This window comes from Nannospalax galili, unplaced genomic scaffold, assembly GCF_000622305.1.
Source record: "Nannospalax galili isolate Female #2095 unplaced genomic scaffold, S.galili_v1.0 scaffold3, whole genome shotgun sequence".
Classification (NCBI taxonomy): Eukaryota; Metazoa; Chordata; class Mammalia; order Rodentia; family Spalacidae; genus Nannospalax; species Nannospalax galili.
Genome location: NW_008351466.1, coordinates 725,803 through 748,120, shown reverse-complemented (window position 1 = coordinate 748,120; position 22,318 = coordinate 725,803). Strand labels below are relative to the sequence as shown.

Here is a 22,318-nt window from a genome sequence, read left to right as displayed (position 1 = left end):
TAATCAGAACACTTGTAAGATTGATGAGTTCAGAGTCAGCTTGCGCTACATGGTGAGACTTTTGTCTAAAAAATGGGGACTAGAAACATGGCTCAGTGAGTAAAGTGCTTTCTCTACAAGCACGAGGACATGAGTTCAGATCCCCATGTAAAGAGCTTGGCTCAGTAGTACATGGATACGTGTCTCTAAACTGCCAGCACTGGTGGGAGTGGGAGTGGGAGGCTGTTGGAAACAGGCAGGTTCCTGGAGCCTGGAGCTTGGTCGAAAAGTCTAGCTGTCAGCTGTCAGTGAGCTTCAGGCTCGGTGACAGACCCTGTCTAAAAAAAAAAACAGAGGTGGAGACCAGTAAAATGGCTCAGAAGGTAAAGGGGTTTGCTGCTAAGACTGATGACCAGTAAAATGACTCAGAAGGTAAAGGGGTTTGCTGCTAAGACTGATGACCTGAGTATCAGGTGGAAGGAGGGCACTGACTCTGTAACTTTCCCTCTGACCCCCAGATGCATACCATGACACATGTATACTTACCCTACACCAAAAAGTAACCAAAGGTGACTAGTAATAATCAGATATATAGAGGTTCAAAAATTTTAATGTCAATTGCATTGAAAATGAATTTTTCTGTATGAAACTGTATTTTAATAAGGAAATGGAGATCTTTTTTAAAGGTTAAAACCTCATTTAATTTTATGTCTTGTAAGATTTATACTGAGTACAAAATTGTATAACTGTATTAATTCAACTGTAAACCTAAAATTTACAGCCAATTTTGAAAAAGATGCATCTTAGCTCAGAAAGTTGTTCTTGAATATGTCAATGCTGTTGTAATGAAATGCTCCTTCTAAGTATGTGGTTATTAAATAAATAATAAACTGAAGAAAAAAATCAGCACACACACCCATTCCAGGCAATTTTGCCTCGCCACTTGCTGTGGTGACATGTGTCTGGATGCCAGACTCATTTCAAGTAAATAAATTAAAGAAGGTACAGAGTGACAGAAGAAGGCACCCGACTTGAACTTTTGACCTCCACATACACACAGAGGTATGCATGCACCTGCACACACATATACCACACACAGAAAAAAATGTAAAACCAAATAAATTTAAAATACCAACTCCCCCCCAAAGAAAAGGAAAGAAATGTAGATTGAAAAGCAAGATATGTAGTATTATTACATTATAATTATATAATATCTTGTTTTATTACAGTGTATGTATTGCTAGTGGAGAAAAATATCTGCAAATCCGTATACACCAATATGCTAATTGTTATTTTGACTAGATAATGGACTTACATATAATTTTATGTTAGTTTTGTGCTTTATATATTTTTCCAGTTTATCTTAGTTTTTGTGTTCTATATATTTTTCCAGTGTCTATACTTAATATAATCAGGAAAAATAAAGATGGCATAAAAATCAGCTCAAATTAGTAGGTGTTGTGCCTTGAAAAAACTCTGGAAGTTTATGCGAAATACAGAATGAAATGATAAAGAATCTACTCTTATGCTTACAATATCAGCACTTAGAAGACCAAGGCAGAATTTCCATAAGTTAAAGATCACCCTGAGATACATAGTGAGTTCCAGGCTGACCTGGGCTAAAGAGTGAGACTCTTTTTGTGTGTGTATGTGTGTCTTTTTGAGACAGGGTCTCCCTGTAGCCCCAGCTGGCCTGGAACTCACTATGTAGACCAGGCTGGCCTTGAACTCACAGAGATGGGTCTGCCTCTGTCTCTGCCTCCTGAGTGCTGGGACTAAAGGAGTGTACCACTACACCCAGCAAGAGTGAGACTCTTAAAAACAACAAGAACCAAAATGAAAACGAAACCAAAATAAAACTCTTAAAAAATCTCATGGGACTCAAGTTCAGACACAAAGACTCACTAACTCAAGTCTTCAACTCTGACACTGGTAACTAAGGGAAGAAATCCAGTCATCTCTGCCCAGTGTAAAAACTTGGTATAAAGTTAACTGAGATATCCTGCATATCTGCATACGGAAGAAAGATGCTGAATTTTCTTTATTTGTTGAATCTCTCTCTTTCTCTCCTCTCTCTCTCTCTCTCTCTCTCTCTCTCTCTCTCTCTCTCTCTCTCGGAGCATTTTGGGGGGAGGTCAGAGGACAACCTCAGGTGTTAGGCCTCACCTTCTACCTCGTTTGAGACAGGGTCCCTTGTTTCTTGTTCAGCTGCTGCTTGTGCCAGGTTAGTTGACCCTTGAGTTTTCAAGAATTCTCCTGTCTCCACCTCCCATCTTTCCATGGGAGTGCTGGGATTAGTTTTGTGCACATTACTGAGTCTGGCTGTTAGTAGATTCTGGGGATCCTCGGGTCCTCAGGCTTACCTAACAAGTACTTTACCCACTGAACCATCTCTCAATCTCCCAGCCTAAATTGAATTTTCTTTCTCTTTTTTCTTTCCTTCTTAAAAATTACATTGTGTGTGTGTGTGTGCACCTGCACAGCTCTTGTATGGAGGGTGGAGGTCAGAGGTTAACTTTCCAGAGTGTTCTTTTCTGTGGATCCAATGCCAGTTCTCAGACTTGGCAGCCAGCATCTTTACTGGCTCAGCAATCTCGTTGGTCCCTGGAATGAAGGATTTTCTTCTTTTTTAAGACTTATTTTTGTCTCGTGTGTGTATGTATGTATGTATACCTGGGAGACCGTAAGAGAGCACTGGAGCCACCACATGGGTACTGGGAACCGAATCCAGGTCTTCTGCAAGAGCAGTAAGTGCTCTTAACTGATGAACCATCATCTCTCCAGTCACCAGTGAAGAATTTTTCTAAGGGAATACAACTATGGTCCACAATGCATTGCAGCACTACCCTTGTCTTTAGAGCATTTTTAAAATCCCAAGTATCTTAGAGTTTGCAACTCCCCATCTTTGACACTGGCCTCTTCTTACCGGAATCTGTCTTTCTGGTGGAGGATTTTTTTCAGGAACTACTGTTTCAACGCAGGTGATCTTCTCAACATCTATTGAGCCTTTCTTACTACCTCTTCTCTGAAAAAGAATGAGGAAGAAAATGGAGGAAGATTAAGATGATTAAGCAATCAGATGTTTCTAATTTGTTATCTAATCATCCACTGTGGTGAGGTGGCACCCACAGTCTATCAGAGCCTGGGTCTTTTGTTGTTGTTTTTTCCTTCTATTTTTGTCATAGAGTTTTTACACTGTATCACTGTGTAGCCCTGACTGCCCTGGAACTCCTATGTAGCCCAGGCTGATCTCAAAGACACAGAGATCTCTCTGCTTCTACCTCCCAAGTGCTGGGATTAAAGGAATGTGCCAGTTAGAACCTGGTATTTTTGAAGAAAATATAATTCCCCAACCCTCAGGAGGCAGAGGCAGGCAGATCTCTATGAGGTCAAGGCAAGCCTCGTCTACACAGCAAGTTCCAGGCCAGTTGGGGCTACAGAGAGGAAAAAGAAAATATAATTCAAGATCTATTCACCTAACCTTTGAATGCCAAATGGAAGAGTAGATGATTATAAGACCTTTGTCATAAGAAATAACCTCCTTCTATCATCCTGCTGTTCCATAGAAGAGTCAAGACCAAGTCCTTGAAATGGTGAAAATTCAGACGTCTCAGTTGAGAAACTTACCCCACGTTCAAAGTCATACTCATAGTAGGAAAGTTTGTGAACAGTCAAGAGAAACAGGCGCTTCTTAAAGTTTAAAGGTGATGTTTTCTTTTTCTGCTGGGAGCGCTTTAGAAAGATGCTCTCCAGGATCACCGCAGCCATGGCTTCTTCTTTCTGGAACTCACTCTTGTGCTGTTGATAATGAAAATTCATTAATCCTCATCCCTGCTGGTTTCCCCTCAACTTTGATACCTATTTCAAATAGAACATGTGCAACACTAGCAAGGAGTCTTGCTTCTACCTGCCCTCCTCCCACAGGCCCCAACTCTGCCAAACTTTAGGTATAATGGATTCACACTGAACTGGAGGATTGATTCTGCATTTTAAATTTGCAGAAAACTGGGTTTGGAGGCTGGAGAGATGGCTCAGAGGTTAAGAGAACTTGATGTTCTTATAGAGGACCTGGATTCAGTTCCCAGTGCCCACATGACTCACAACCATCTGTAACTCCAGTTCCAGGGGATCTGACCCACTCTTCTGGCATCCATGGGCAGCAGGCACACACATGGTACACATATATACACACAGGGAGACACTCATACACATAAAAATAATCTTTTTAAGAAACGGGTTCCTTATGTAAGGCAATGGATGCTCTAGATGTCCAACAACATGGATCTGAGTGGCAACGTCTAGACACTGAGCTATACTATTTATCCTTTTATAATATGTGTATAGAAACTAAATGGAAAAACCCTCTGTACAACTCTTGACCCGGACATTCCCATAAGGGGTAATGCAGGTGCCAGAATTCCACTAAGGCAGATATTGGACTTTCAGTTCCCAGTTTCCTAGACAGTGAATGCAGTTTTTCAAAAGCTGTCTCACTGGGGACTGTAGTCAAAGTTCTAATAAGAGCATAAAGGCTGCACCTGCACTTATGGACACACAATAACTGCTATCCAACTGAGTTTTCCCAGCCCCTAAAAATGATGTAATTGTCTTGCTGGGTTGAATACCAGCTGTGCTCATTTAGGAAGAGTAATATGCTGATAGCCTCAGAAAACGTAGAATACTCCAGAAAATTCCACAAAACAACCAAAGATTGTGTGGGTTGTGTGTTTGTTGCTGAGGATTGAACGTAGGTCCTTAAACATGTTGGACAAGGATTCTACCATCGAGCTACATCACTAGCCTCGTCTAAATTTTTATTATATATTTTTAACTTCTTTTCATTTTTTTGAATTTTCGCGAATTTCATGCAATATATTTTGATCATGTTTTGACCCCTTCCCCTATCTGTACCCTATTCATCTTAATACATCCCGCTTGACTTTATGTGCTTGGACCTGCTCACCAATGGCTTCTTTATAAACCCCCCCTCCTTATTTTTAGACAGGATTTCCCTTTAGCTCCAGTTGGCCTGGAACTCACGGTGTAAGACCAGGTTGGCCTCAAACTTATAGAGTTCTGCCTGCCTCTGCCTCCCAAGTGTTGAGATTAAAGGTGTGGGCCACCATGCCTGGCTCGGATTAATTTTTTAAACTCCTTTTGTTTTTGGTGGTACTATGTGACCTGAATAAATAAAGTCAGTGCTTTTCTTATTTTCTGCAAAGCTGATTTTTGCTGACTGTAGGGTGTACAAGGGAGTGGTTTTGTTAAAGCCTGCTGCTATCCTATCCACACATTTATTTTGCTCTTCCTGTGGTGTAGAGAAGTCTATGAACTATCATGCTGGGAAGACAAAAATAGATTACATGAACGTCAGAATGTTCTGAATGATCCTTTTGCCTTCTGTCTACCATACAGATACTGCTCCCCTTGCTGTATAAGTCTCTTCCCTGACTCTCTGCTCAAAGTGGTCTCCCAGCAGAGTAACAAACTGACAATATTATATCTACTCAGTCCTACTGCCCAGTTTCAGCTCAAACTCCAGAGAAGCTCCTTTTAATGTTAGAATCATTCATTTACCTAGGAATAGTGATAACAGAGTGATCAAAATCTATTCCTGTGAACTGCTAACTCATCAAGATCTTTGTAATAATATCACATTTGTTTCATGGTGAATGACAATCAAGCAACTCTTTATAATCAAAAACCCAAATTACAGAAGGCACAATAAAACCCTAAAGAAATTGAGTAGGATATGCAGTAAATAGGATCAAAAGCACCCCGACAAAGTATGTCCAACTGTGTGTCTGCTAACAAGCAAAGCACTCACGTCATTTACTTTTCATTGTGTTGTAGGATCTTGGTGGACACACTCCTTGCCAGAACCAGCATCGGCTTCAGTCTTAATATCTGTTCTTATGTTCTATAAGATATGTACTGGATGCTGCCTTCTTTCTTTCCTTCCTTCCTTTTATCCTTCCTTTTTCCTTCCTTCCTCCCTCCCTCCCTCCTTCCCTCCCTTCCTTCCTTCCATTCTTTTTCCCTTCCTCCCATTCTCCCTTCCTCCCATTGTCCCTTCCTCCCTTCTTCCCTTCCTTTCTTTTTTGAACTAATCCAGTTCATACAAGAGGAAGACTTTGTCTCTCTGAAATGTCTGTGTTGAGGTAGGGTTTAGTGGCATGAGGAAGTAACCATCACCCCTCTGAGTGAGCAGTAAAATGGCCTCTACCTTTAGGCCACTGAGCTGGATGATTACCTAGATTTCCTTGGTTTGGGCTGCTTTTCTCCTGTTCCTTATGATGTAATCCAGACTCACACAACCAGAAAGTGTAGCATTTCTTTCTTAGGCCTACTGGATCATTGGTCAATAATGTAAAAGGAGAAATATCTATCTTTATGTCTTATGACTTCCAGAAGGTTGGCATGTAATGAACTGCTATACAATAACAGGTCGAGCCACTGTCTGTAGACACTTATTGTGGGAAGCCCTAATTTTTGCCTCTAACAATTTCATTGGTCCTACAGAGTCAGTTCAACTACAAAGTATGCACAATGAGGGCTGACCGTGCACCTTACTCATGGGGTAGAAATGGAAGAGACATGAATCTCTCTGTCTCTGTCTCTGTCTCTCTCTTTATCTCTCATGTACACACACAGATTCATGTATTCATACAGACAAAAAAGAGAGGGAGAAAAAATAATAGAAAAAATGAATTCTTCCTGTGACATAGACATTATCAGATTACAGCCGGGCATGGTAGCACATGCCTTTAGTCCCAGCACTTCGTAAGCAGAGGCAGGCACATCTCTGTGTTCCAGGCCAGCCTGGTCTACATAGTGAGTTTCAGGTCAGCCAGGACTGCAGAATAAGACCCTGTCTCAAAAAAGTAAACATTACTAAGCTACAACTATAAGAATTACACATAGTCACCTTTAGCAGCCTCTCAGCTATGTATGCAACGGTAGTATTAAAAAAAGAGGACGCTTATTAAAAAGCATCTAGCCATCATACAAATTGCACTATGCCAAGGAATTAATATAAATAGCACTTGAATAGTCAATAAATGAAACTATTACTGGCAGTTAGCTTTTCATATGATAAAATAAAACTCTACTCAGAACAACACTAGAGCAATATTCTGTAAACTGTACAGTTTGCCTATGATTCAGGAGAATCTATGACATAGACAATTACTTAGAAATAACCAATCAATAGTACTTCAAATGGCTACTTAACTAGAATATCTAAGAATCAGCTTTTCTCATTTTTCATTTGAAGTACCAGGTAATTGACCATTAAGTGTCTGACCATTTCATTTCTGTTGGCGGGTGGAAGAGAACTCTTGCTTCAACGCCCTCTACCTTTTCAGGAATTTCAATTTTTAATTAATTAATTTTTATGTATATGAGTGTTTGCCTGCATGTATGTAAGTGCATCCCTGTCTTGAAATGCCTGTGCAGATCAGAAGAGTGTGTCAGATCCCCTGGAATGGAGTTGTAGATGATTGTAAGCCACCATGTGGGTTCTGGGAACTGAACCTGGGTCCTCTGCTAGAGCAGCCAGTGCTCTTGACCCCTGAGCCATCTGTCCAGTCCCTTTATTATATATTTTAAAGATTTATTTTATGTGTGTATTTGCCTGCATGTATGTATGTGCACTACGTGCATGCAGTGCCCACAGAAGCAAAAAGAGGGAGTAAGATTCCCTGGAACTGTAGTTACAGGTGGTTATGAGTCACCAAGTGGGTGCTGAGAATCAAACATAGGTCCTCTGGAAGAGCAGCAAGAATGCTTAACCTCTGAGTTATTTCTCTAACCCCTATTTTATTTTATTTTTTTGTGATGCTGGGGATGAAACTCAAGGTCTTGTACACGGTAGGTGAGTGCTCTATCACTGTGCCACATACCCCAACTCCTGTCAGGCATTATTATGCATTATTTCATTTATTCTTCAGAACAAACAAACAAACAAGAAAACTAAGACTTGGGGAGATTATGGGACTTGTCCAACTTTATTCATCCATAGCTCTTGCCATATTATGTTTAGCTCTTTCTGTTTCTGTGGTACACCATTACTTCCCAGATTGATTTGGGTTGGTTTTACTTTTTATTTTCTTTTTGAGGCAAGGTCTCAGGTAGCCCAGGTTGACCTCAAATTTGCTAAGTAGACAAGAATGACCTTTACCTGATCCTCTCTCTCCTGCCACCACCTCTTGAGTGCTGGACTTATAGGCCTGTATCACCATAGCCAGTTTATGGGGTACTGGGGATCAAATTTAGGACTGCTTGTAGCATGCTAGACAAACACTCTACCAACTGAGCTATATCCCTAGCTGGTTTGGGCCATTGTTTTGTTTTGCCTTCTATGAGGTGTGATGCTATCTACTTTAGCACCCTGGTATTCTGTACATCTGTCATGGAAGAGCGGCTGAGACAAACTGTATCTTCCATGAATACTCAGTAAGAGAAGAAATGTTGACTCATACAGGGGTGAGAGAGAATCCTGAGGCCCTGGCACTTGCATCTGCATATTCCTCCAGGCTGGTAATGATGATCTGTCCCCTTAACTATCAACCCTTCTTTCTTCCACGTGAGGACACTTTTTAGTCTCATGAGGTTTTCTTAGATTTTCCTTCTTTAAACTTCCCACAAGGAGATTCTATCTCACTGGTGGAGTCCTAGAGTAACTCACGGTGGTTTTTCCGGATTTTTCATGGTTAGTGGAAGGAAGAACCATGCTTAGATGACACACCTAACTCTTCTGCTCTTCTATTTCCCTAAGGATTTTTTCCTTAGACACAGGCAGGGCCTTGCTATGTAGCCCAGACGAAGAATAGCATTATACTCCTGGACTCAGTGCTTGGTATCACAGAATTCTAAAATTGTGCCATAGCATTCTGTATTTTTTTGTTTTTGTTTTTATTTGTTTGTTTGTTTTGAGACAGGGTCCCCTTGTAGTTCCAGTTGGCCTGGAACTTGCTATGTAGACCAGGCTGGCTTCAATCTCACAGAGATCTGCCTGTGTCTGCCTTCTGAGTGCTGGGATTAAAGGCATGGGCTACATGCCTGGCTCCTTGGTTTTTTGTTTTCTAGAGGCACTGTCTCACTGTGTAGCTCTTGCTGGCCTGGAACTCACTATGTAGACTAGGCTGGACTTAAGAAGATCCACCTGCCTTTGTCTCCAGTGCTGCGATTAAAGGTGAGTGTCACCAGTCCCAGCTGGCACTGGGTTTTTGTTGTTGCTTCTTTGCTTTTTTTAGGTTTTTGGAGACAGGGTCTCTCTCTGTAGTCCTGAATGATCTAAAACTTCCTATATAGGCCAGTATAATCTCAAATTTGTGGCATTCTTCTTTCCTGAATCTCCTAAGTGTGATGATTACAGGTGTGCACCACTGCACCTGATATACCATAGTTTTGTAAGGAATAAAATACTATTGATGGAGCCAAAATTCCCTGTCTAGTCTAAAATCTTAGTTCCCTACTTCCTTAGAGGGTACCAATATCTTCATACCTAGTTATATTTTATATTATTATTACCTAAGTATTCACAAAGGACAGATAGTGTTGCTTTGCATATTTTAAACAGTTATATATTCTCTAGTCACTTGCCCTTTTTCCCCTCAATGTAATGTTTAATGATTTTAGTTCATATTTTAGTTCATTTTATGTGTATAAAGTATTATCTAAAAATATAATCCAATTTACCTATTTTCATTTTGATTGACACTTAGGCTATTTGTCTTCAATTATAAATAATGTTTCAATGAATATTCTTGCAAAATATTTGTTTGTTTGTTCATTTTGTTCTTTATTGTGTGTATGAGCCGGGGCCATACCCATACCACTGAGCACCTGTGGAAGACAGAGGACAATTTGTAGGAGTTAATTTCCTCCTTCAACCCTGTGGGTTCTGGGGATCTACCTCAGGCAGCAAGCACCTTTGGGCACATCATTTCTCCAGCCCTCCATGAACATTCTTGTAGATTATGTGATCATAATTTTTGCTTTCAGAATAAATTCTCAGTTATTTAGGCAAAGTGGCCGATCCAGGTTCAGCTCAGCTGCCGAGCAATGAGCTTTGTGTTCATCCTCACTCTCCAGCTCCTGCCTTCTGACCCTTCACTGTGGAATCTGGTTGAATTTTTATAGGTCTCTAGAGGGAGAATATGACTGGTGGGCTAAATTTGGCCAACCAAAAATCTCTTTTGTATCCCAACAAGCATTCATCAGATTCTGACTGATATTTTGATAGGCTTGGAACTGGAAGAAAAATCTTTAAGATGTCATGTCCATGGTAATAAAGCAACCTAATTAATATTGTTAAGTTCCCAAGAAACACTGTTTGAACTCCACTGAAACCTACTTATTTTTTCATCACTACAGATAAACAAATTCATGGTGAAGATTTCTACTACATCTGGCTTATTTTTTAAGTTATTTTTTGTTTCCCCAGGGTTAAACATTTTGTTTTACATATCATATCAAAATAGCACATATTCATTACAGAAAATGTTTCAAGTGTGAGATGTTAAAGGTAGTCAATTACAAACATTTTATATAGATGTATTAATATTTTGGCATGTTTCCCCTTTCTATACATGCTTCTTATTGTATTTGGGATTATGTTGAACACACTGTGTATAGTTCACTTATTTTTTTCTAAAATATTTTATTTTTTATTATTTTTATTTTATGTGTATGAGTGTATTACCTGCATGCATGTAAGTGCACAGGTGCTGTGCAATGTCTGAGGAGGTCAGAAGAGGGCATCGAATCCCCTGGAACTGGAGTTATAGACAGTTGTTAGCCACCATGTGGGTGCTAGGAGCTGAATCCATGTCCTCTAGAAGAGCAGCCAGTGCTCTGAGCCATTTCTTCAGCCCCCTGGTGTTTCTCTCTCTCTCTCTCTCTCTCTCTCTCTCTCTCTCTCTCTCTCTCTCTCTGTTTTTGAGACAGGGTTTCCCTGTAGCCCCCAGCTAACCTGGAACTCATCATGTAGACCAGACTGGCCTTGAACTCACAGAGATCCACCTCTTCTGCCTCCTGAGTGCTGGGATTAGAGGTGTGCACTACCATGCCCGGCTCTGGTTCTCTTATTTTTACCATTATCCATCCACCCAACATACTTTTTGTCAAAAAAAATCTAAATTATGTATACTACATTAGTCCAAATGGGCATGGTGGCACCACCCTTAATACCAGCACTCAGGAGGTAGAGGCAGGCAGATCACTGTGAGATCAAGGCCACCCTGGTCTATATAGTGAGTTCCAGGCCAGCTGGGGCAAAAAAGTCAAAAAACAAAACAAAAAGAAAATACCACCATCACCACCACCACCAAGGAAAAAAAAACCAAACCCAAATCATTATTCCTATCTAGGCCTGTGACGCATGCTTGGTATCCCAGCACTCAGAAGGCTGAACCAGGAAAATCACATAGTGTATTTAACCCAGCCTGGGCTACATGGTGAAACCCTGTCTCTAAAACTAACTTAACAACATCAATAATAAGACTAAATGGTTTGAAATATAGCTTAGGAGTAGAGCACTTGCCTAGTATGTACATGGCCATAGATTCAATCCCCACTACCACAGAAACAAAACAAAATTCACCAAAACCTTATCCCTGGTTGTTTTCCCATGTTATCCGTGTCTCCATATAAGCATCTTTATCTAGTCAAAAAGTCTATGCAAGGCTGGTGAGATGGCTCATTGGGAAAAAGTGCTTTTGTCAGCAAGCCTGATCACTTAAGTTTGATCCTTGAAATCCACATGGTGGAAGGAGAGAACTGACTCTGACTTCCACATGGGTGTACACACACACACACACACACACACACACACACACACCCCAAATAAATATAAAAAATTAAGTCTGCACATTTTTCATTTTGATGCATATTGCAAAAAATAGTCTCTAGAAATATTGTAACAATTTCTACTCTAAACAGGTTTTGAGAGTCCCAGGCCCCTTTCTTCCACATCCTTATTTCTTTTTTACTTGATTTATAATAATTTTTTATTCTGGTTTTATTGTAGGCTAATTTTTTTCATTGAGTCAGTGATCTCAAATTCTAGGATATTTTAACCTCCCACTTGTCTAAGATTCAATTCCTCTTGACTCTCTAAAATTTCCTAAGAGAGGTGAAACTCTATTTTCCTTTTGTGAAGAGTCATCAGTGAGATAAGTGCATCCTTAAGGTTCAAATAACCAGTATAACTCTAAGTTTTTACATTGTGTGGCTTATTTGGAGAAGACTTTCAAAGGGTGAAGAGGAAAACCTTTGAGGAAAGCTTCCAGGTTTATAAAGTTCTCACATCATCTTCATTTATTGTATGTGAATCTCCACACAAACTGAAAGTTACACGTGGCCCAATTGTTTCAGGGTCCTCAGGAGTGTTCCCTCCCCCCTCTCCTGATGGCTTCATGCATAACCAAACAGGTTTGAAGTAAAATAGGTCAAGGGCTCCTTCTCAATAAAACTTCAACAACTCCTCCTCCTCCTCCTCCTCCTCCTCCTCCTCCCCCCCCCTGCCTTCTTCTTCCTCCCCACCCCTTCTTCTGTTGGTCTCCAACTCTAAGCAATCCTTCTGCCTCAGGCTCTGGTGTGCTGGGATTGCAAATACACACTACCACACCCAGCTCTTCTCTAATTGCTTACTTAGCTCTGTTTCACTCAAACTTCTAGCCCTCCGTTATCTTCAGACCTCAGTAGTGCTGAGGGAAAAGCAGAGGTTATCGGATGACTCTTTGGAGAACACCCAAATTCTGGTTTTCAGAAGCAGTATCTTCCCCTTATACCTAACTGACTTCCTGGTATGGCTCTAGACCAATGACAAGAAACTCTATAGGAAATTTGATCCAATGAAAATAACAAATCATAGTGACAATTTAAAACTGTATCAAGACTCTATGAGTGGATGGAAAGTTACACTAGTTCTCCCCCATAAGACATTTACAAAGGATTCTAAATGAAAACATCAATGGCCACAAGCAATAGCAATTTGGAGTATGGCAAATTAAATAGTCTGAATAAAAAGGTGAGGCCAGGTGTGGTACCACATACATGTAATCCCAGAACAAGTGAGGCTGAAGCAGGAGGTTCACAGGTTTGAGACCAGTTTGGGCTACGTGGCCTTGACAAAGTGGCAAGATACTGTTTCTAAGTAAATAAATAAAATAAATAGGTTAGAATAGAGCAGATAAGGTATGGGTATAATGCTTTGTTTCCATGAATATTTATAGCTTATTTCAAATAACTGAGAAAGGCTACAGCACTTGTTCTTTAAGAGTTTGGCATGCAAAGTGACAGAATGAACTGAACTACTAACAGCAAAGAGGACAGCCCCTGAGCTGTGTGGAGTCCGTTCCTCTCTGTCTCTGTCATACACACACACACACACACACACACACACACACACACACACCAGCCTCTGGACTGCTGGAGCTCTGTCTCGCTGTGTGGAGTCCGTTCCTCTCTGTCTCTGTCACACACACACACACACACACACACACACACACACGCCTCTGGACTGCTGGAGCTCTGTCTCGCTCTCTCTCTGCCTGTCTGTCTGTGTGTGTTTTCTGTGTCTCTCTGTCTCTTTCTGTCTTTGTCTCTGTGTGTTTCTCTGTCTCTCTTTCTGTCTCTGTCTCTGTCTCTCTCTCTTACACACACACACACACACACACACACACACACACACACACACCTCTGAACTGCGGCTGCTCTCTCTGGAAGGCATGGGATAAACCTTCCAGCTTTGAGACCTGGATAGCCAGAAAGTTGAGATTCTATTTGGAGGTCTGGCAGCTCATCCAAGATTATCTTTCTTGATCATTGTCAGTCAGCCACCTCTTTTATTCTAAATTTCACACCGTTTGCCTCTAGGTAAACCCTGTGGAGGCACTGGTAGGTCTCAGGCAGAACAAAACTAATAATGAACAGCACTTGCTATTGCCAGGGCCTCTTTCAACCACTTTCCACTTATTTACACATTAAGTTCTAGCACTAGTCTTATGAGAAAAGCAGGCAAGAAGGTTAGCAGTAAAGACAAAAGGAAAAAGAACCTGAAGAGAGAGGCAAGAAAAATCTAATGCAATTTAAAGATTATTTATTAAATGCTGACTCTGCGTCGGGGGACATGCTAATCATGGTGATCAACAAAATAAATTGGATAATAAATTGGATATAGAAAAGAGGGGATACAGAAGAGAGAGGGAAGGAAGAGGAGGAAGAGGGAGAAGAGAGGAAATGAGAGGAGAAATAATGAAGACAAGAGAAAAGCCAGCCATGCACATGGTGAGTGGAGAAAGCTTCGCTGTGACCTCAGATGTTGGCCACACTGTCTCGGCTGAGGTGGAGGCTGCTTTCCTCTGGTTCCATCTCCTACCCACTTTTACCACGAGGTTGTCCCAGGCTCCAAAGAATCCTTCCTACAAGTCAGCTCTTATCCAGGCAATCATAGACCTGCTGCAGGCCAAGACAGTAGCCTACACCCTAGTCTAGCTGGGGCCTTTCCCAGCTCATTCTACCGATTAAGATGTAGGAACTTTTAACGTTTTCTCCGATAAAGCAGCCTCTTGGAATCCCTTCTTCTGAGGCCCTCACTGATACAAGTACACATTTTGAGTTTTTAAGCGATATTTGATCCAAAGGGATTGCTTTTTTAGCCTACTGCTATGTGCAATATTTCTTTTCTACCAAACATTCACTACCTATTCAGCTCACTTTTTTTCTTATCCCCATAACCCCCCCACACCTGACCAGTCATCCTCAGAAGACTCTTACAGCCCCCCTGATCTCTGGAAAGAACTGTTAGGGCCTTGTGCTGGTGACACTCCCACTCTCCGTCAGCCTCCTCTGCCAGCATATATGTGGCACCAGCCATGCTTTCCATCTGGCCTTTGGGGTCCCAAGAAAAGTTCCTACCGCTGCTGCCCAGCCCTTGCCTTGGCCCATACCCACCTCAGTCCTGCCTTAATGCAGGTAGCTTCCCAGATGTAATGAGATGCCAGGACTTGGAAGGTGGGACTCGATCTCTGAAGACACTGGCCCTGGAGACATATTCTTACAGTCCAGAGAGGAAGGACAGTCTGAGCAAACCCCACCCTTTCACAGCCACTCAGTTCCCTTTTTTTGTTTCCTGACTTAAACCAATGTCTTTTTTTTCTTCTTCTCAGCAATATGGTGTATCTGGTTCCCTGCTACTGTCTCTATTCCACTCCCACCCCCCAACTCACCCCACCCTTCATTTGCTTGGGACGTCTCTTACACTAGTATCTTAAGGCCAGCTCTGAAAGAAGTTTTATTATTGTTACTGGGGTTACTGAGACCCTAAGATGGGGCTGAGTCAAACATCTCATCAGACTACCCTCCCTAAGGTAAAGGGACAACATACCTAAAGGACTGTGGGCATGATCAGCACAAGGAGAGGAGAGATGCTCAGGCTGGTAGAAATAGAACAAAGGAGTGTCTTTAAGATCTGTCCTCTGAGGCAGGGGAGACTCGGGATCACACAGTTCAACCCAAAGGATAAAGAGGGCTCACAGACAGACTCTGAAGTACATAGCCTGACAGAGGCAGAGACAAGACTTCCCCGGCTGAGTCATTTTCTAAGAAAGCATTTTTTTCCTTCAGATAAAAATGCCAGTATATAAACCCACACAAAGACCTGTGCCCGACCCTGTTTTTTGTGAATGTTCTTTTGTGAATTTCCTTCCTTTAAGATTCAGTCTTATAGCCAGGCAGGGTTGGCACACACCTTTAGTGCCAGTACTTGGGTGGCAGAGGCAGGCAGATCTCTGTGAGATCAAGGCCAGCCTGGTCTACACAGAGTTCTTGGCTATCTGGGGCTACATGGAGACCCTGTCTCAAAAAGACCAAATAATTACAAATAGAAAGACTCAGTCTTATGAACCAGGTCACGGTGAAACACACTCATAATCCCAAATATTGGAGTGGTGGAGGGAGGAGTAGCACAATTTCCATGTATAGGCTACATATGATATTCTGTTCCAATTTTTTTCCTCAAAGAGCAAAAACGTGCACCGTTCTTTTTAATCCTGTACGGCAGTAAACAGGACTAGTTGTGTTATTTGAAGCCCCTAGTTTATGTTCTAGCTTCAATATTCTGTTAGAGGATTCTTGAGGAAATGCCAGCAGTATCTACTGCAGGCCATGATGGTTCAAAGCCCCTGGTGACTGATTTCCTTGCTCACCTTGAATCCTGGGGTACTCTCACATCATATAAGGTTCTGTTGTTGGTGCTGTCTGCTCAGTATTTCTCTTAAACAGCTTGAAGGGGAATAGATGTGGCCTAGTTAATGTGTAGATAGAGGAAGGGTGTGTGTGCTACTCTAGATGACAGAATCAAGGCAATTAGTAGTCAAAAAGACCTTGATCATTTGGGTTGAGACGTTAAAGTCAACAGGGTATTTTACCAGTGTAAAGAATGATGCCTCATAATTGGGCCCCAATTCTGAAATTCGAATGAGTGCTGGTAAAAGTAGGGGAGCAGCAGACCTTGTAAAAACGGTGGTGGGGGAAGGAGATTTGCTGATAGTAATCAAGATAAATATCATGTTAGTAACATGGCTGACAGAAAAGCCAAGAAATGATGGGCTTTCTTATAGAAGTAAAATGCTTAGAGAAAAGTGAATGTGGCACACACTGTTCAAAGCCAGACCATACTTAGAATCCTGTGCTAAGTTCTAAGTGCATCATTATAGGGGAAATTAATGAACAGAGGCCTGCCCAAAAAAGAGGACTGGTAAACGAATTTTGCATTATAAGATAAATAAGTTGTCAGGTATGGTGGAACACACTTTTAATCCCAGTACTTGGGAGGTAGAGCAGGCAAATCTCTCTGAGTTCAAGGACAGCCTGGTCTACATAGCAAGTTTCAGGCCAGCCAGGGCTACATAGCGAGCCCCTGTCTCAAAAAAGAAAGAAAGAAAGAAAACTTCTGGGGATCTAATATATAACATGGAGACTGGTAGTTAATAATACTCTATTGTTTACTTGAAATTTTGTAAGAGAGCAGACTTAATTATCTTCATCCATGCACACAGACATACAAACTGGTGGGTAACTATGGATGGTGATAGACGTGTTAATTTGGCTATGGTAATCATTACACAAAATGACTGTATACAATCATCACATTGTATACTTTGCATATATGTAATAATGCCAACTAAACATATTAAAGTAGACAAAAAAAATCCCCAAACCATATCACATGGGAAATGATTTTTAAAAAGTTTGATCAGATAAAGGAAGACAATTGTTTTTATATTTCCAGGTTACTAACATTTGAAAAACCTTTATAAACTTCCTAAAGGCAGTGAGATTGCTTACAAATTTGAAGAGAGGAAAATACTGTTGGACATCAGGCAAACACTACTGGGCAAAGAAATGTAGTAAGCAATGGTACTTTCATTATTTTAGCAGCAGAGACCATGCAACAAAAATGTGGGTGACCAGAGTTAGTTCAAGGCTCATGGGTGCTCCTGGAGCATTACATAAGCAGAATAAGTCAGCAGAATACTGCAAGGTACCTAACATTAGTCCCTAGACCTCTACCTCCTCCTCCTGCATTCTAGTCCAATTTTCTGCCTTGCAAGTGCCCCCTTCCCCTGTGTAATATGGTGCTTAAGTGTAAGTCTATGGTATTAAACGACCTAAGATCCCATTCCAGCTTGAAAATAACTACCTATGCAACTTTGGATAAGTGAATTTTATGCCTCATATGCCCCAGTTTCCTCATTTGGTAGCTATTAGTAATAGGAAACACCTCCTGGGATTGTCAGTATTAAAAGAAGTTACATGTAGATGCTTGGTATAAGTGCTCTATAATTGTTAGCTACTATAACTGGCAAGCCACAACAGGAACAGTAAAATGAAAGGAACCAGGCTCTGAGGCTGGGGTGTAGTATAGTTGGAAGCTTGCTTAGCATGCACAAAGCCTTGGGTTCCAATTCCAATAATGCATAAACCAGGCATGGTGGCACACACCTGTAATCCCAGCACTCAAGAGGATCAGAAGTGTACAGCCATCCTGAGCTACATATGGATTCAAGGCCAGCCTGGGCCATGTGATGCCCCCCCATTAGCTCTTATAATCAACAGGCCATAACAGTAGCATTGTATGAAAGTAAAAAGAAACCAGGTTCTGGACCCAGACTGTCTGGGGGTGTGTATCCTGAATCCACTCTGGACTGTTGACATTGGACAAATTAACATTCCTGAATCAATGATCTCACCTGTAAAATGGAAAGAACAGTCACTTTCTTTCTAGAATTACTGTGAGAGTTGTATGAGACAGTATTTTAAAGCTCAGCATCCTTCAACCTTTTTCTGCTGGACTGTCTTGAAAACCTTGCACATGTCTGCTGCCAAGGGAAGGGAAGGGGAGAACTGGTGGCTATGTTTTCTCTGTTGGCTGTACTTTTGCTATTTCAGAAGCCGAATAATTTCCTTGTTAGTTTTCAGAACCAAGAGCAGTCAGTTTACTTTTTTGGCTAAAAGGTACTGCTTTCATTGTTCTTTATCTTCAAAGCACTCAGCCTGAACCTGGTCACTGATTAGATCCTTGTGTCCCGCTCCTAGAACAGTGCCTGAAGCAGAATAGCCATTCAATAAACATTTGTTGAATGGGCCCACTGACCACGTGAGAAATGAACAGAAGCAATTTGGATCCCGTCAAGCTTTCCTTGAAGCAACAGTTCGCCCTGAAATATATCCCTAGTCTCCTTCAAATGGGACAGGAGCGCAAGGCTGAGATGAAGGATCCCTCTACTAGACCCTAGTTCAGCTCCAGTACTGGAGATCAAATAGTCTGAGAAAATAGTCTGCCAATAGGGCTGAAGTAACGAAGGAGAGCCCTTTAAGCTGAGCCCTTGCTGAAGCCGGCGTCCGCTGCTCTGACGAATCATCCGAGCCATCTGGGGGCGCTCCTCTGGGATCCTCACGGACTCTATTGTCGCTGTCTCCGACGGGTCTGAGGAAGTGCACCCAGGCACCTCCTATGTACTTCCTTTTCTGGCCCAGCCTCTTTCTTTCTGTGCTGCTAGCGCTCCCGCAAACATGGTAAGAGCCTGTGTCAGGACTCGGTAGCATCCAGCTTAATCCTTGCGCCTCACCGGGATGGTACTGTCTCAGGGTGGGTCTAAACTCTTGCATGACCCCAGTGTACCCAAGAAACCCAGTACTGCCGAAAGCGAGCGACAGGGAGGGAGCCGGGCAAAGGAACTGAAGCACTGAGACGATTTAGCAGTGGGTCCGGTTATTAAGTCATTTCCCTCTTTGAGACTCAAAAGTGCGCTGTGCTTGGTGGCCCATGTGGCTGGACCGCCTTTCAGTGCTGCAGGACCGTTGTGTGTTAGTAGTTGTAGGGTTCATTAACTTCAGCTGGGTCCACGGAGTGCACTGTGCCATTGTCCAATAACTGCACGTTCCGAACCTTTTATTTTTGTTAGGTGAACGTTCCTAAAACCCGCCGAACTTTCTGCAAGAAATGTGGCAAGCACCAGCCCCACAAAGTGACACAGTACAAGAAGGGCAAGGATTCCCTGTATGCCCAGGGTAAGGTGCTTATGTGTGATTTGGTAGAGGTTGGGGGATTCAGACAGACTCTCGCTATGTAATCCAGGCTGGCCTGGAATAAGCAATCCCTCTGCCTCCTCCGCTCCAGTGTTCGGGTTGTTAGAATGCGCACCCGTGACAGTCTCAGTAATTTGGCTTTGATGTGCCATTTGTAAAATGTACTACAAGCTTTATTTTCGGTTTTTGAATTTTTGAGGCAGGGTCATGCTCTGTAGCACTGAATGGTCTGGTACTCATTATATAATCCAAGCTGGCCTGGAACTCAAGAGTAATCCGCCTGCCTCTGCTTCCCGGATGCTGGAATTAAAGGCGTGCGTGACCAGACAGGTCCGTAATTAAAACAGAAGACTTTTAACACGTGGCTATATTGCTTTACAATCTCTTAACACCTTTTTCTTCCAGGAAAGCGGCGTTATGATAGGAAACAGAGTGGCTACGGGGGGCAGACTAAGCCTATTTTCCGCAAAAAGGTTAGTGAGGATTACTAATGGACATGTTTTCCTGCTTATTGTGGTAAGAACCTTGGATTGTCGTCTCTAGCCCCCACACATCGCTGTATTGTATTAATCACAGCAAAATTATCCCACTTGCTGCCAGAGACATCTAGGCAGTGGAGCTGGGAGTGCAACCCAGATCTGACTAGTAGTCTTCACCATCTCAGTATTTACAATACTTCCCCAAAGGGTGAAAGCATGTGCCCTGCTTCCTAAGAACTGAAGTATGTGTACACTAGTCAGTCCCTTGGTTCACTTGCTCTTGGCATGTTTGAATCCTCAGCTCTGGGTTGCAGCAAAATTTGTTGCTGGGTTGCTTATGCCTCAGCGGTAGAGTTCTTGCTAAGTATGGGGGCCAGTCTGGATTCAATCCTTATAATGCCACAAAAAAGGTTATTCGGTGTCTCAGTAGGTGCCCGTCTGGTGGTGGCGCATGCCTTTAATCCCAGCACTTGGGAGGCAAAGGCAGGTGGATCTCTGTGAGTTCAAGGCCAGCCTGGTCTACAGTGAGTTCCAGGAGAGCTCCAGAGACAGAGACCCTGTCTCAAAAAAGACCAAAAAAAAAAAAAAAAAAAAAGAAATCTTAAGATTCCTTGTAGTAACCATCGAAGCCTTCCACTGGCCTCAGGTTGAATGAGTTCCTCTAGCTTTAGCAACCTCTCAAATTAGCACAGTGACTGGAATGAAGCATTTGCTCACAACTCTGCATCTTTGGTCTTCAGTCAGCCTGGTTGTAGAAAATAAAGGAGTGACTTAATTTGGTGCAGCATATAGCTTGGTCTCAGGGTACTAAGAATGCTTCTGCATTTTCATTCATGCAACTTGTTTAGAAGATGGATACATTTTGGCTTTGCAAAGGCTGTATTTCATAGTCACATGAACTGAACTTAGGTGACCTCTTTGTTTCACACAAATTCAAGATAGCATGATTTTATTTTTGAGATAAGTCTCCTGTAGGCGAGGCTGGCCTTGCCTCCCATCTCCAGTGTACTGGGAATACAGGCATGCACCACCCCATCCAACTTCAGTTTTGAGATTACATTTTCTCTTAAATTCATTGGTTTCTAGATTAATTTTGTTCTCTGTAGCTAAATACAAATGATGACAAAAGGTGGATTTTTTTATGCGATGGTTTATGGGGCATTTGATTTCATTTTTTTCTAGGCTAAAACTACAAAGAAGATTGTGTTGAGGCTTGAGTGTGTGGAGCCCAACTGCAGATCTAAGAGAATGCTGGCTATTAAGAGGTGCAAACATTTTGAACTGGGAGGAGACAAGAAGAGAAAGGTATTGTGCCTCTTAGATTTCTAGTTTCATGTATAGTGCTAAATGCTTGTTTAGTCACTGGGCCACAGGATCACACAGTCCTCGAATGTAATTATCATCGCTGAAGGTACAAGCTACATATCCCATATCTGAAATTCTTTAGTAGCATGGTGACTGAATTCAGGGCCTTGCACAAGCTAGGTGGGCACCTCCCAACTACCAAGCTGTACCCCCAACCCTGATTTGTGTAATGATCCTTTTCGAAACAACACCCAACACTTTTTTTCTGTTCTGTTAACAGGGCCAAGTGATCCAGTTCTAAGCTGATTTTGTAATGAAGACAATAAAGTCATGAGTTACTTCATTTGGCTGTGGTGGTTCTTTTAGGAGGGAATAAACTGGAGCTACCAGCAGATTTCCTGCCAATTTTGTGCTTGGTGGTTCTGAGTACGATTTACAATTGAGTCTTGCTGAGCCCGTGGGAAATGTGGTTTGCTAATCTGGTACTTCTAATCAGACCCACTGGCATCCCACTTACTGTATAATTGGATTTTTATCTAAGTTTTTACCCACTTTTTAAAAACGTAGCTGAGATTAATGCATGACATCATTTTTGTCTTACATAGCTGATAAAATCTCTAGCTGCGTAAGTGAATCATATGTACAAGCTGAGGCTGGAGAAAATGGCTCGAGGTTTGGATCCTAGCATCCACATGGCAGCGCACAGCCATCTATAACTCCAGTTTCATAGGCTCTGGTGCCCATACATACATGCAAACAACACACAAAAGTTATCTTTTTTTAAAAAAAGCACAAGTTACTGGTTATCATATAATCTTTTATTTCAAGGTAATAGACCACAAAGAACAGAATGATTTTGAAGTTTCTCATTGACACCTCAGGCACAGGACACTTTTAATACGTCTTGTGTTTAGATTTACACCCCTTTAAACATTTTTAACACAGTCAAGTGCAAT

At 41.9% G+C, this 22,318-nt stretch overlaps 2 protein-coding genes across 2 annotated transcripts in view; one reads left to right on the top strand and one right to left on the bottom strand.

Annotated features, from left to right (window-relative positions):
* The window catches only part of Btk (Bruton tyrosine kinase), a 44,793-nt gene extending 29,690 nt beyond the window's left edge, over window positions 1-15,103 (bottom strand). Inside the window, exons 1-3 of the mRNA XM_008848327.3 lie at window positions 14,941-15,103; window positions 3,607-3,777; window positions 2,906-3,004 (exon numbers count right to left, since the gene is read on the bottom strand). Coding sequence (XP_008846549.1) covers window positions 2,906-3,004; window positions 3,607-3,747 — 240 coding nt within the window. The 5' untranslated portion in view covers window positions 3,748-3,777; window positions 14,941-15,103. The remainder of the gene's footprint in view (window positions 1-2,905; window positions 3,005-3,606; window positions 3,778-14,940) is intronic.
* Window positions 15,104-17,621: 2,518 nt separating this feature from the next.
* On the top strand, window positions 17,622-21,705 carry LOC103746226 (60S ribosomal protein L36a). The gene is made up of 6 exons (XM_008848359.2): window positions 17,622-17,634; window positions 18,917-19,065; window positions 19,455-19,560; window positions 19,984-20,051; window positions 21,240-21,362; window positions 21,643-21,705. The coding sequence occupies exons 1-6, from the start codon at window positions 17,622-17,624 to the stop codon at window positions 21,661-21,663; spliced, it is 480 nt and encodes a 159-aa protein (XP_008846581.1). The 3' UTR covers window positions 21,664-21,705.
* The last annotated feature ends 613 nt before the right edge of the window (window positions 21,706-22,318 follow it).